The 15,745-nt window shown below is 35.5% G+C and overlaps 1 protein-coding gene across 2 annotated transcripts in view; it reads right to left on the bottom strand.

Moving 5' to 3' along the window:
- Positions 1 to 496: 496 nt before the first annotated feature.
- Positions 497 to 15,745, bottom strand: part of LOC133530773 (uncharacterized) — a 156,286-nt gene continuing 141,037 nt past the window's right edge. For both annotated transcript variants that reach the window (XM_061868843.1, XM_061868842.1), the window contains 2 exons: positions 9,022 to 9,120; positions 497 to 3,855 (listed from right to left, as the gene is read on the bottom strand). In XM_061868843.1, coding sequence (XP_061724827.1) covers positions 3,732 to 3,855; positions 9,022 to 9,120 — 223 coding nt within the window. In that variant the 3' untranslated portion in view covers positions 497 to 3,731. The remainder of the gene's footprint in view (positions 3,856 to 9,021; positions 9,121 to 15,745) is intronic.

The following is a 15,745-nucleotide window of genomic DNA, read 5'->3' as shown; positions in this document are numbered from 1 at the left end:
TAGAGTAATAAGCGTGCTCCACCGTAGACCGCATCATCACTTACCATAAATCAAAATTTATACGGTACTTCCCGTTGACCTAGAAAGAACTATGAAATTTGGCAAGTAATATCTTCTTGCACTACAGGGAAGAATCTTAAAACTATAAATTTGTAAAAAGTTATAAGGAATCCTCAATGAGTGAATACGACTCGCAATTGTCCGGGTTTTAAAGGAAAACATGTCTCTTTGCAAAGTAACCCCGTTTTCTACGGATGTCGTGCCGATATTTATACATAATATTATTTACTTTATTACAATAAGAACTGTACCGTTATAAAACAATCAAAATGCAATAAAATATGTATAGTTCGTGTCATCCACGATGACGCGCAGATTAGTCAAATCTAGCCTTTAATAACATGACCATACGAGTCAAGGCAGACGTCTTCGTGAATGACACGATCTGTAAATGGATTCTTTGATGTCAAACACCAACATTAATAGATCATTCTGCTCTGGAGTAACTATCTTTATTTTCAAAAAAACCACCAATTAATATAGTTACATTTCAAAACATTAAGGATTATGGATAGGTTACGTGTATCTATTCGACAGTGGCGGTCTGGCATAAGATCTTACACTAGCAAAGCCCTTTGAGTTAATGTCAATTATTGTCATTTTACATTATTGTCTCCTTGTCAAGACCGCACTGCATATTTAGAGTAACATCTATGTTTAAATAGCTAGTTTATTTTTGTCCAATTATACACAGAAATACTTATATAGACTTTCCAGATCAAGGGTTTAAAATCCGAGATTGGAATGTCATTTTTCAGTTTCCCTCTAGGAATTTTTATTGACATTTTTTACCAACACACGCATTCTTGATATATTTGTATATTGATATAAGTCATATGATATGATTATTTCATATGCTACTTTATGATATTTCGCAATAGTTTGTCAAATGAATGACGTCACTGTTATCTTATAACGAAACGAAATTGCAGTTTGTCTTCTATGAATGCGGTTTTATGATACACGCCGGCATTCACTGGAGTGAAAAACATTGATACGATACTTTTTTTAATATCTTCGATCCTAAAGTTGCCATGATCATAAAAAGTACTCAGTAATAGACAAATCTGTAGTGACGTCAGAACAACGCAGCCATTGCAAACTGCGAAACTTCTACTCTTACCGAAATGTTCAAGATATTACATAATTAAACACCTATTCAAATTGCAATACGCATTCAATAAACACTACTCATTTATATTATACGCTAACTACTTAATATGAGTTTTAAAAGACAATAAAATAATGTGTAAAACTCTACAGAATATTGTTAGAAAATTATATAATAATGTTTCGCTAGTTGTAACATATAGGATAGCCGAGAGTAGCCAGGCCGAGCTGTATTCGGCCGAACCTGGTCAAGCCTTTGAGTCTTTGGTTTAGCCTTAAGGTCGATCCGTCAGCCGAGCCTTAAGGTCAAGCTTTCAGCCCAGCCTTAAAGTAAAGCCTTAAGGTTGAGCCATCAGCCGAGCCTTAAGGTCGAGCCATCAGCCGAGCCTTAAGGTCGAGCCATAAGCCGAGCCTGAAGGTCGAGCCATCAGCCGAGCCTTAAAGTCGAGCCATCAGTCGAGCCTTCAGCCGAGCCTTAAGGTCGAGTTTCAGCCCAGCCTTAAAGTCAAGCTTTCAGCCGAGCCTTAAGTTCGAGCCTTCAGCCGAGCCTTAAGGTTGAGTCTTCAACCGAGCGTCAAGGTCGTGCCATCGGCCGAGCCTTAAGGTCGAGCCTACAGCCGAGCTTTAAAGTGGAGCCTTAATGTCGAGCCATCAGCCGAGCCTTAAGGTCGAGCCGACCGAGCCGAGCGCGGCCAAGCTGTAGCTCGCCACAATAAATAGACGTTAATGAATTCATTGACTCGCTTAAAGCCATAATACATGAGTAATATATTTTAAAGCCAAATTTCATAGTCTGTGAGGTTAATCGACGTATCGCGTCAATACTTATCAAGTCGATAGATATAATAATAAATATAGTACACAAATAGGTAACAACTTCCTTAGATTACAGCCTTGTCTTTCAGTGCGACAAATGGTATAGGAATTGTGTCAACTAAACTTGAGCGTTTCATAATACATGCATTTTAATTTTGTTAGGACTTTCATAATTTGAAATGTACGCCCGATCAGGGTAGCCATCGTGACCACGTGTTACAGTACATTCCACAGATAAGATTAATTTTTAAACGTCACCTTAGGCTGCGTTCACCTATGCCTATGATACACAGATACTAAAAAAGCTGCGCTCGCACGAAGCGCCAATGGCTAATTTACAATATTTACTATTACAATAAACATGAAACATTTAATTGTAGTTAAAGCATTTATGTGTCGGACCTCGGAGCTAAACGTGCCTGTTTCCCGAACATTACTAATCGACAACTGATTTGTCAAAATTTAATACAAACAGTTATTAAATGGCAAATTGTGATCACACAGTTATGCTCGAGAACAGAGGGCCTCCCACAAATACTGAAGTTCGCAAATTTCGGGCATCTTTCTCTTTTACTTTCGATTTATACGTAATTAGAGTGACAGAGGCAGTTTCTCGAAATTTACTTACTTCGAATTTCGCGGTGTTACTGCATTTATCTCACTGGGACCGACTAGCCGTCTTGAAGGCTTTTGGAATATTATACAAGGTAACGATAAACTTAGCTCTAATCACAACGATAAATTATACTGGTAAAACGTTTAAGGACTACAGTATTTAAAGAACTAATTTAAATATGTTTCACAATTAATTATTAAGGAATTATATTTCAAGAATCTATTCGAATTAATGGAATAGGACTATTCATTTATTGAATTTTATTACATTTAATACTTTAAGGAATTATTTTTTGTAAGTTGTGTTGCCATTTCATAATATCTGAGACTATTTGGTAGGCAACAAACATGTACGTATTACGAATTAATATTACAAAAAATATATGTACAGAAATTGTAAAATATACGTATAATTAGCGGGCTACGACTAAAGCCATAAAATATACAAGTAAAATAAGTAGTTATGTTTCTAACTTATACGATATAGAAGAGCGTGCAGCTCGAATAGAGATCAAGATATGAGGCCGTCGGGCTCAGACTGTACCTCCTACTTTAATAAAAAAAGCATGCCGCGGAGTTCGCGACTGTAGAAAACATAATTTGATTATAATGCTCAAATTGTGAGCGGCGGCTGTTGCCGAATATTCCATTATCATCCCTTAATATAATAAGGTTAAATCTTCTAATACTTATAATCTAAACACCGATTGTAAAACATACAGATTTATTGTCAGAAAATTCTATTATTTGATTTTTATTGTCAAATTCGTTACAATAGGGAATTGACGGATAAAACGTTAATTGCACTCCTTGTATATAACGTGCTGTTATTGTCGTTTGGAAGTCCTGTATATAATATAAGATTAACGGCCGCCTAGCGCGGCTGAGTAAATTTCGAGACCTTAAACCTATCGAAAAATACTTGATTATTCAAAAAGGGTATATTAAAATGGAAAGATTGCGTATCTACATCGCAACGGTATTTATAAATATAAAAATATTGCGGGTTAGCTAGACAAGCTCGCGAAGCGGCGAAGATATGCTCCTGATATGGGAAAGAGTTAAAGCCCGAGTGTTGTACGTTGCGGGGAGGCCCCGTGGAATGTGGAGTTCTAGAGAGATCTAGAAGTTCAGTACGCGTAGGGCAGGGGCATGTAGTCCAGGTAGGGGTGGTAGGCACGGCGCGCGGGGGGCAGCATCACGTCGGAGTAGCGTGAGAACTGCGATACCTGGCGACTGCCGCTTTGCGGTTTCCTGACATACAAAATTAAATGTTAATAAGAGTCATATTCGTCTAAAATCTTAGATAAATAATATAAATTACGTCAAGGTAGTCTGCCATCATGGTAACCATGATGGCAGACTACCTGACTCTGTGCCAGACTACTGAGTCCGTGGTAAACGACAAGACAGACAGATTGTTTTGAAGAAATTACTACTAACTAGACAGCCGGCCTAGCCAAGGTGACAATCACTATCGCTATGACAACTAAACTCTTTGTGTCTCTCTATCACTCTTCCATATTAGTGCGACAGTGACAGTTTTGATCGCTAAGGAGCGTAAGCGATTTGCATGTTGGCTACGCCGCCTGGTATAGTTTGTTCATCTACAAATTAGTAGGTAAGTCATAAGTAGTTTATATAAATAGATAATTTTGATTTTGGTGATATACCAAAACCAGGAAAAATATGCGAATAACAACGAACTCATTACAAGATACATGAGTTATTCACAGGTGCTTGTATGAATTTTATACTAGATCTCATGATTTACTACCATAAAATAAATATCGAGAAAGAAACGTGAAAGCGTCCTTGAAAATATTGCCATAAATATTTCCAATATCTAAAGATATGGCTTAAGATGCTCCAGAAATAGTCATTGATCATTATTACCACTCGACTGTTCTCGGAAGAAATGATTATTCGCATTACCCCTGTTTATATAGAGATGTCCGATTTATCCAACGGCTTATATTATTGTCTATGCTACGGCGTTCTGTGAAACGATAACTAGACGAGAATCTTCTGTTTTCTATCAAGTTGTAATTTTAATCTGTTGTGATTATATTAGTCTGTATACTTTTTATTAATCTGCGTCTTACTCTTATTTTTTTAATTAGTCTGAATACAATTTGTTACGGATTCATATGAACATGGCATAAGCCTCTACTGTAATGCTGAGTAACTTTTCTGAATAAACTCATTTTGACAAAAAAAAAATTAAAAATATAATTAATTTTAAAAGATACCACATAATTAATCGGCTCCTTGATGTTGTATTCTGTCAAACGATACGAAAGTATCGTACGATCACATCAGACTTTAATCCATTTAGGATTTAAGCTAAGGTAATTTGGTTGTTAATACGTTACTAATGGTATGAAATAACCAATGTAAAGTAAACCTTAAATGGCTCAACAATTTAAGTCCGTATGTAAAATATCTGATCGAAATGCGGGTTCATTAATTATGACCAGTTTGGTGTTCGGCCTCAAAGTAGTGATACAATTTTTGGACGTTTTTTGAGTGCATGAAAACTCGGTAAACGAATTATCCCAGAATTATCGTGTTAGAAATCTCTTTATTGTAAATTTTATGTTTAAAAAATATATTTTTGTATCTTCACTACCTGTGTTTCAACATGTCTTTATGTTTCGATTCCGAATCATGCTCGTAGGTAATTATTTACATTATTTTCATTTCGGGTCACTTGATGAGACACGACAATTTTTTTTAACAATTTTAGAAGGCAAAATTGAAGCTAGAAGTGGAAGAGAAAACCACGAGCAAGCTACACGCAGTAACTAAAAGGAAAAACAAAGGTCGTATCTTACAGGGACCTAAAGAACTTGGCCGAGGACCGCGAAAACTCGCGTCTACTCCACCTCTTAATGATAATGATGATGATTAATACTCTGTATCTTTAGGTATTTAAATAAAAGTTAACAAACAATTTGTACATTTTCGGGTAGTTATAACATTTATTGGTTAACCAACCAAATACAAAACCACCTAGATCGACACGGAATGAGCTGACTTTAACCTACATTATTTGATCATTTAATGTTTTCATCTACCCTCAACTGGCTTAATGAGCCATTTGAGGGTAGATTTTGTTTACTTTTATTTAAATACCAACAGAGTATAGAAATAAATTAATATGTACGTTTGTAAAGCTTGTTTGATAGTCTATAAAGAAAAGCAAACAGTACCCCGAGAGAAAATAAATTAATACCGAGACGAGTCAATTACTTCTCAGGTCAATCCACGTATAGATAAGTTATTAATAACTCAAGGGCATTGACTTTCTGAACTTATAGTTGAATAACCTTGATATTAATACATTTGTTATTTGCACGTTTTAATCAAGCGAAAATATCGCTAATAAATTCACTCGGAAACTAGATCCGTCTGCCAACAAACCAAATTGTGGTTTGGCAGAAGAATTAATGTATTAGTTGTAAGCACGATTTATGAATAAACTTTCTTTTTTATATTTGCGGGGGCACTAAGCAAAACTTTAAAATGTTTAGGTTTTTAATTAAATGTAATTTGTAGTGGTTTTAACCTGAAATAAACGATATTTAATGGAAATTAAAGTTGACTCAATAGAAAAAAGTCACAAAAACGTATCAAATTTTTTTTTGTATCTACATTGTTAAAATCCGCGCGATCGCCATATCTTCTATCGCAAGTTTCGTATATAGGCGCACCATATCTAATGTTCCTTTTTAATTTCTTAGCCAGTAAAAATTAATTAATACCACTGATTGAATACTATTTTTAATGCATATTGAGTCTAATAAGCTTGCCATTATTGCTAGATTAATATTTGGTATTGGAAACATTAATAAAACATATATTGGTTATATTCAGTTCGACATAATTGAAGATTAATGTGTACACATTATTACTTACATTCCAATTTACTTGAATAAATCATCAGTATCTACTCTGTGCTCTTTAGTTAATTGTGTATATTGTATTGTATCTGTGCGCGTTTATGTTAAGATACATCTATACGGGTTGATTTTAACCGTAACCCATATTTCGGGGTGAATATGTAAGTTGTAATAGAATGATAATTGTTGTAGATAATAATAATTGTTGTAGATTTTAAACATGCATTCCTGAGGTCATAATTAGCAAAAAAATATGAGTTTTGGCCAAATTCGTCAAAAAAAAAAATCTTACGTTTTATGCACAGGACACGTTATTCATTTTTACACCTTGGTGAAAAAAAAATCATTACAATGAATAAGTAGTTTTTTTACAGGTAAAAAATGCGAGTTTATTTTAAGACTTTAATGTCTGTCAGTACGTATTTCTAAATCAAGTTAGATAGTGGCAGCGTCACAACTAAAAAGGCATTTTTGACTAAGTTATAACAATAACAAATTTTCACAAAAAATATCATTATCTCTAAAACAAGACCGATTTCAGAAAACTTTGTATGACATTTTAGTCTCTAAATGCGGTCAAGAATACACCTTTGATAATCTGTCGGGTATAATTGGCCCACGGTGTAGATGAATACGAGCAGGCGCGGATACAAGATTTGGCTTAGGGGGGGGCCATTTTGAGAAAATCATATATTTTTGCACAGAAAATAAGGTAAAAAAAAAATTTACTCAATTTAGTAATGTGAGAGCCAGGGTTTTAGGGGGGGGGGGGGGCATTGCCCCTATGGCCCCCCCCCTTGTATCCGCGCCTGAATACGAGAAAACTAATTATAATAATGCCGTGTAATGTTAGCATGACTCAGGACAGTTTGAATTCGAAGTATAATATGGTGTATGATAGCAAGGATTATTACTTAAACTTATCTCATACTCTCCATTTCCTATCAAACACCAACATCTCCAAAGATTTTAATATTCTAATTACGTAGGTGAAGATCAGATCACAATCTAGCCTCAATTTAGGCGATACCGAACTTTGCAGACTTAGACAAAATGTCCTATCTTCATACGAATAAACAGCGAGTTACGGTATTCGTAATTTGTCAGCCTCGTTTTGTACATAATACTTTTCTTTACTTAAAATGCCTTATCTTTGTACGAAAAACCCGTGACTTAGGTCGTTCTTCGTTTGTCAGTGTCATTCGCGATTCAACCGAACGACTGACAAGGGTCGTCCCGATATTCTAATACGCGCCCATTTTTGACAGGTCTGATTAAGTCGGCAATTGGTGTCGCTGCTGATGATTTCGACAATTTTGTAAATATATTTTGGATGTCGAGTTTTGCTATTTTATTTGAAAAACGTCAATAATTATTGAATTCTGGGGGTGAAACAAGTATGAAATGTTCAGCTAAATTTACTATTTAACTCACGTATTTTAGTCACTCACGCGATATGTTTCGGAGGGCTTAGGTCTCCATTCTCATCCACATGCATGCAGCCGCACGCCGTGTAATGTTACAATGTTAGCATGACTAACGACAGTTTAAATTCGAAGTATATAAGATGGTGTATGATAGGAAGGATTGCATCGTATTCTTTTAAATAAAATATAATTTAATGCGGACCGAACACTATCATAATAATAACATGACTATTGACAACGTAGTGCCATAAAATTATATTTCAATTTCTTTATGATGCTTTCTCTCACGTTATTTCCTATGTATTTTCATGTCATGTTATTGCATAACTATGTATCATTGACTTGTAAAAGAAAATACCACATTGAAGCCTAAGTACTTGCGAATACTTTTGAATTTTATCATGAAAGTATCTTGCTCTAGTATCCGGTTGACGGTATGACTAAAGCGCGTGGTTTATGCGATAAACGCAGCGTCAAACGCGATGCGTTTGAAGCACACCCATTTTAAATCAGATAATCTAATGACCGTATATTGTTTTACGCGTTAAACGCAGCGGTAAGCGCAATGTCATTTTCCCTACATTCCGTGATCGCATGCGTTCAACGTTGCGTCTATGGCATGAAATAAAACAACCGTGGGCTTTGCTCTACGAGTAGTGATCATACCATAAGTTGACGAGTGCAATTTGGTTTGACCTTTGAACTAGTGCGAGAACACTATAACAGACTAAGATACACACACAATAATACAAACATACTTTAAGTCGACGTCGATAAAATGATGACTTAACACAACACCGTAATTTTTAAGTATTATAATTGTTTTTACAATAAAATTTACTAAATTATTATTTAATGGAATTAACTTTTGTCACGATAACTTGAATTGACCTCAGATGTCGGACATTTAAAGTTGCATTAAGAATAAATGAGAAGTGCAAAGCAAATAGGTAATAAAAGGATATCTTTTAGTGTATGATTTAAATTAGCTTTCTGTCGATATAAGTATCACTTAAATCGACATTTAATTAACCACTAGCACTGGTACGCTTTTGCTCTCAAAAACCCGGGCTATGTGTATGACTTACTTGTTGTGCCTGGTGCTGGGATCATCTCCGTACTCCGCCTGTAGGTTCTGTAGTCCGCGCGGCTCCTGCTCGCCGTAGTAGTACGGGTACTCATCATTGCTGCAACAACAGAATATTTAATGTATGACGTCATAATAACGTTAAAGGGGCGCACTGATTAACAGTCCGCCGGACGGTATCGGCCTGTCTGTTGTTCGGAACTGTCAACTTTACCATCCCATCCGACGGACTGTTATTGCTCAACTAACTAGATTTGTATCCAACTGACCGCGCCAGTTTGAGGGGCAATTAATCCACGTATACTATCTCGACATATGTACCCTTTACATCAGGCCCTAATGTAAGTAAATTTCATTAAGGTATGTGTGATTATTAGTGTATTATACAGAACGTCATGTCACTTTTTTAATAGGCAAGTTTTTAAATAGGTTTTTAAGTATGGAACGCTAAAACGATTTGTATTTGTTACCATGAAATTAGTGTGAAAATACATTCTGTGAAATCACCTTTGAATTAGTTTTTGTTATTGTATAATATTCTTCGCGCAAAAATGTTCTTCGCGCATGTTTGATTTATTGAATTTGATGACTGCTGTGAAATACATTTGCCAACAACCCTGCTGCATGTAATATACAAAACGTTCCTCAACTGCCACACGGAGAGGAAGTAGATAGGAAGTTTTAGTTAAAGAACACTTCATTTTTATTTTTAAAACAACACAAACTGCATTCAGGAGTATTAAATAACCGCCTGTCTGATCCGGAAATCGAATTGAATCGAACAAACCTGCAATTTTACTGTAGTGATCGAAACCCTCTATCGTAATAATGATTAAGGTTCCACCAGGCGAGTGTATGGGGACCATACACGACGTCAGGATGGTCGAATGTAAGGTTCCACCAGGCGAGTGTATGGGGACCATACACGACGTCAGGATGGTCGAATGTAAGGTTCGATTAATTTTAAAATAACTTTTATTACAATTTTTATAATTATCTGTCATTTTTACAATTGCTATCACTGACAATATTATTTACTGAAGGTAGTTTGGGAGGTTCGAGAAAAAAAAACGGGTTGTAGGTAGTCAGTTAGTTCGGGGTTGTGAAGTGTGCGGTAAAAGGATGGAGAAGAAAGAAAATAAATATATTGTTGATTACCAGTGCAACTGTCTTTTACTGTGGAAGCTTTGAACAAATGTATGTCTTCTAAAATAACGTATCACCTTAAATAAAAACAAGGCCAGGAATTTTCACGTTTAATAACATCATATCAGTACAATTAACTGTTGCTTAAATGTTGTATAAATTTAGTTGATTAAATGCTCAAAATGTTTGCCTTCCGGTTCTCTACACAATGCAACGTGGGACGGCCTTTATATACACCAATTGCCGATATATCGGTCTCGCGTACAATATCATATCGCCTAATTTGAAAGGCCTCCAGTCAATAGGAAGTGTTTCAAACAATTGTTGATTTTACTTCAAATTAATGACCAATTAGTGTTGAAAGCATTCGGCTTTGATCGCAATACTTTGAAGACTGTTTTGTTATTCCAAACGAGAAGGTCGTATCTCAATATAGGTTTTGTAGTACTTTACGACTTTCCATTGTAGGTCGATAGAGTATCGCTAATTCTCTCAAATTTTGTGTTCTGAAGCAGCAAAGTTTTTGAACAATTATGTAACAGGCTGCCTTTTAAGCGATGAGAGATTTTAGGTTTGTTTCATTAAGGGTTTTTAAAAAGAGAATATTAAAAATAACTGCCTAAATAACTTTTAAATGTTTTCTTTATTATTCTAAGTATAAACATTACCAAGTCGTTTTTAATGCTTACATGGGAAATTAATTGTCTTGAATGGTGCATTCAGCACCTTTGTAGCGAACTATTCGGCTGGTCAGTAAGGTTAGTTATTTACCTAATATTGTTAAGAATAAGCTTTAATTTTTTTGGTTGGGGACTGAAAATCAGCGGTCTCATTTATTCTCCTACCTATATTTGTAAATTCTAACTGATTTATAAGTAAAGTCCGTATTTATTTTAAGATTATTATAATGTAATGTTTACTCAGGTATTGGCTGTTGTATTTAGAAATGTTGTTATGTATTTTTCATGTCACTATATGATGTTACTATAATGTTTTACTGACTTGTAAAAGAGCCCTTGAGGCCTACTTGCAGGATATTTTTTTGAATTTTGAATTGAATTTGAATACGTTCAGAAAGCGATAGGTTCCTAATGTTTTGATATAAAAGTTGTGAAGAGATGAGTTGTGTCTTCGCTCAGATGGTTGCCCTTATCTATATAGGAAAACATGCTCAGCCCTAATCGTTATTATTATTTATTATTTTACTTATTTTTAATATGAACTTGCAGTATTGTCTATGGTAAAAACAAACATAAACGGAAAATTTGAACCCATTGACTCTTTATAAATGTCTTTATAAACTTTAGATAATAGGCAAGCTTAGAAACTGGGCCATCTTAGCTGCAATTCCCCAACCTTTCCATCAGAATGGGGTCCTTATCTGATGGAAAGGTTAAGCACGAGAAGCATAAGAACCCTTTATATATATATATATATATATATCTATATATATATATATATAATTTTTTTTTTTTTTTTTTTTTATTTTTTTTTATGGAGGATAGGCAGGCGTTTGACCACGATCACACCTGATGGTAAGTGATGATGCGGTCTACGGTGGAGCACGCTTACCTATGGATACCTATTTACTCTAGCCTTGAAGAGATTCAGATTGTACTCATACGGAAACACAGACTCGGGCCTTCCACTCCTTGGCAGTTCGCATAAGGAATGTTGAAGCGAAACGCTTCGTGCGTATTTGTGGAATACCTACCATGAAGCGATGCCGAAGTGCCGATTGTCTGGTAGTCCGATGGTGAAATGGGGATGGAGGAATAAGGTTGTGCAATTCCTCAGCACACTCTCCGAAATGTATCCTACCCTTTTCTGATGGACAGCCACATTTTGCTTCTATATGGTCGTATAAGACATCCGATATCGTAACGGATAATGTGAAAATGCTCTTAGTTCAATCATGTTCTGTGAACGGGGACGGGGAGTGCTCGATTAAGCTAGAGCTTAGTGAATCCTACGTGGGTAGGTATCGGCAATTAGTCTGAGTGTTCGTGTAAGACGTGTCTATGATTAGCAATCCGCCCACGTTCCTGTTATAGGGTCGTACTGGAGATATAATCGGCTTTAGTCAATATGGACAAACTTTTGTCTTAGAAATTGCTAAATTAGATTAAAACAATATCTGGTAGCTTTGCGAGCAAAAACATTTAAACTCATTAGCGCGTTTTCCTAGGGATAAAACCTAGCTAGATCGATTTTTCGCCCCCGAAAATCCCCATATAGCAAATTGTTAGAGCCTTTCCGAGATCCACGAAACATACAAGAATTACTCGTTTAAAGGTATAAGATATTATAAATGTTCAAAGATAGCACTTTCATTTGTTACCAAACTCGACCATACTTTCTTGCAAACAAGATGACCAGAATAGCCAGAACCCCCACAAATAGCTTTTGGGCCTTTTACGCTCTTGTAGCTCCATAACGCCTTGATCGAGCCTGCTCATAATTTAATGAATGAATAAAATTAATTTAATCCAGAAAATTATTTCCATGTACATTATACATTTGGGAGAATCAACTTTTTAGCGTCACTCGTTGCCATGGTTACGATTAGTTGTCCAGGGGACAAAAGTTCATTGAAATACTGATTTTATGGTACTTAAATGTATCAAACTTGCGTTTTTGTGGTTGTTATAACCAATGTCCATAATGGGCCCCCTACTAAGCATGTTAATAGAACGGCATACAACGTCTCTTCAAACAAACTGTGCCACTGTTGTCCCTTGGACAACGGGACAGGATAACAAAACAAAAAAAGTTGATTCACCCATTTACACATCATACAATTACATTACATAATAAAATAAAATAAAAATTAATGAATATATTTTATTCATTAATTTTTGATGACCTAAACAATACGTTTACTCAATTTCATTTAAATTAGAACAAGTTTAAGAATGTTATTGCGTTATTGATTAGGTAGCTGATTTGACTTGATAGTAATAAGTTTTTGGCAAAAAAATCTTTTTTGGTACAAGCTTTTATTGCAGATTGTACTTTTCGTTCCACAGGCAACTAACACTCATCGAGACAATTCTAAAAACCCCAGGCACAATTAGGTTGCGTTGCTTTATCACAGAGTTCCTATGACCACCTCCTGTCTCCATCATCAGATCCGCTCGAATGTACCATAATATTGCTATGTCACCATACTTACATATGTATGAAAATTTTCAGCTTCATCGGAAACCGGGAACTGGATTTAAATTAACTTGCAAGATTTTACCCGTATGTACAAATACATACGGGTGAAATCTTATATAAATACATATATACCTTGCAAGTTAAATAGAAGCTTGTTAAATAGCCTATTCAGCTACTAAATTATCCGACACTGATTGTACAGTAACTTTAATAAGACGTTAGCAACAGAATAGAACTACATAATAGTGAAACTTGGATAATTATGTAAATAGGAGATGAATAATTGAGATAGTTTCGGAGGCGGCTGTAATGAGTTCCTAAACCCTAAAACGGATGGCGTAATGAATTACTTACGGTCGTTGTGATTAGCTTAGCGCATCTTAACCTTCCGACACAATAACCATTTAAATTAAACTATGCAAACGGATTAAATCGCGTATAATGAATTTAATAAGTTTTATTCCATGAGTAATAATCGCGGTAACCGAAGACAATAAAACAATAACTATTTGCTAAGTTGAAAAGGCGAATAGGTCAACTTGTTTATATAAAACCGCCATTAGAACAAAAGGGGATCTTTATGTCAGATGGTACTTCATATAAGTCAACTCTCAGGCTTAACAGAGATTAACTTATAAGTGATTCTTTGCGCCACTTGCACCATTCTACTAACACGGGGTTAACCAGTTAAATCGTTAACCCAGTGTCAAATTGTACTGGTAACCATGGTAACTAGACGTTTAGCCAGTTAACCCTGGGTTGGGACGGTGCAAGTGGCGTTTAGTTTAGTATCTATTCATTATAAAGCATGCGCAGTGCATGTGTAGCAACACATGCGGCCATGCGGGCCATTATTAAAAATATAATTGTTAAGATTTTGACCTTCGCTCGCTTCGGCCTGTCCCCGCGCATGGGTGGTATGCGGAACGCATTTCCCCTCTTAAAAAACAAAAAGAAACAACGGGTTGCACACCGGGAGTGCCGGCAGAAGTGAAAACTTGCATATTAACGTTGTGCATTTTTGATATTTTGGAATGGTTAGGGAATAATTTTGCACGAATTGCTTTAATTATCAGTATAAAAGTACTATCATTTATGTAGTAAAATACAATATTCATTTATTGCGCTATCGTACACAAACAGGACAATTTATATTACATTAAAAATGTAACACTTCAGAACTATTAAAATTATTTAACATTAAAAAGTTTATCTCAGAAAAATCAACTTCCATCCATAATTTCAACGACTCTTACACCATCATCATTACTAGAACCATCATGGAGTTTTTCGATCAGGTCACGTGTCCGTCTTACGAATTTTCAATGTGACGAATCTGTCGGTCACGTGACCTGTCGCGAGTTTTAAAAAAAAATTCCCATCACAAAAAGTGCACAGCGCCGCTAAAGAAGTTTTCACTTCAAAAAAAAAGGAGACCCGACCCCAAATAATCGGATCAGGAGAGGGAGAAGAAGACAAAGAAATATATCATACGAATTTTTAATTTTAAGAAGCTAATATTATTAAATTCGCCATCGCACTCCTTGTATGTTTCAAAAGTTTTAAGCATTAATAAAGAAGTTTCAAGTTAACGTATATGCTTTCAAGCACTTGATGTTTAACATTTGCCTTCCAAGGTGGAACGTGAGACAAAGTAGACAAACCTTTATTAAGTTAATCCTATAAATCTGCTTAAGTAGGCGTCGAGAAGATAAATGTGCTCGCTTATATTAAACACATGATAAAACGTATATGTGTTAGAAACGTGATCTCGAATTTTAGACCGTGCTAAGAAGTGGCGTCACTTTCAAATCAAGTAGAAATGTGATTGAACCGTAAATGAGATTAGATAGGTTACTGGGTCAAAATTATTTTCGTTGTCTTGTTTTGGACCAGTCTGTCACGTTTGTATTTCTGTGTTTTATCAAATATATGAAAAAAACCGGATAAGTGCGAGTCAGACTCGCCCACTGAGAGTTCCGTACTTTTTAGTATTTGTTGTTATAGCGGCAACAGAAATACATCATCTGTGAAAATTTCACCTGTCTAGCTATCACAGTTCATGAGATACAGCCTAGCGACAGACGGACGGACGGACGGACAGCGGAGTCTTAGTAATTAGGGTCCCGTTTTACCCTTTGGGTACGGAACCCTTAAAAGACGAGTGCCATTGCATGTCTGTTTAGCTGTAGATTACATTTACTCGTAATATGAGAAAAAATGAAAAACTAAATTTCATCTCGTACAAAAAGCGCCACTACGTCACATTTTTTGGGGACAAAAAAAAAGACAACGAAAATAATTTTGACCCACCTATCTAAAACTCATAAAACAGTAAAGGTTGAAAAACCCATGTAATTCACCAATGGAATTATTATATACCCTACACACACAAACACCTACACTTTACAATATCC

The sequence above is a fragment of the Cydia pomonella genome, chromosome 23 (genome assembly GCF_033807575.1).
Source record: "Cydia pomonella isolate Wapato2018A chromosome 23, ilCydPomo1, whole genome shotgun sequence".
Lineage (NCBI taxonomy): Eukaryota > Metazoa > Arthropoda > Insecta > Lepidoptera > Tortricidae > Cydia > Cydia pomonella.
This window is presented reverse-complemented; position numbering and strand designations above follow the sequence as displayed.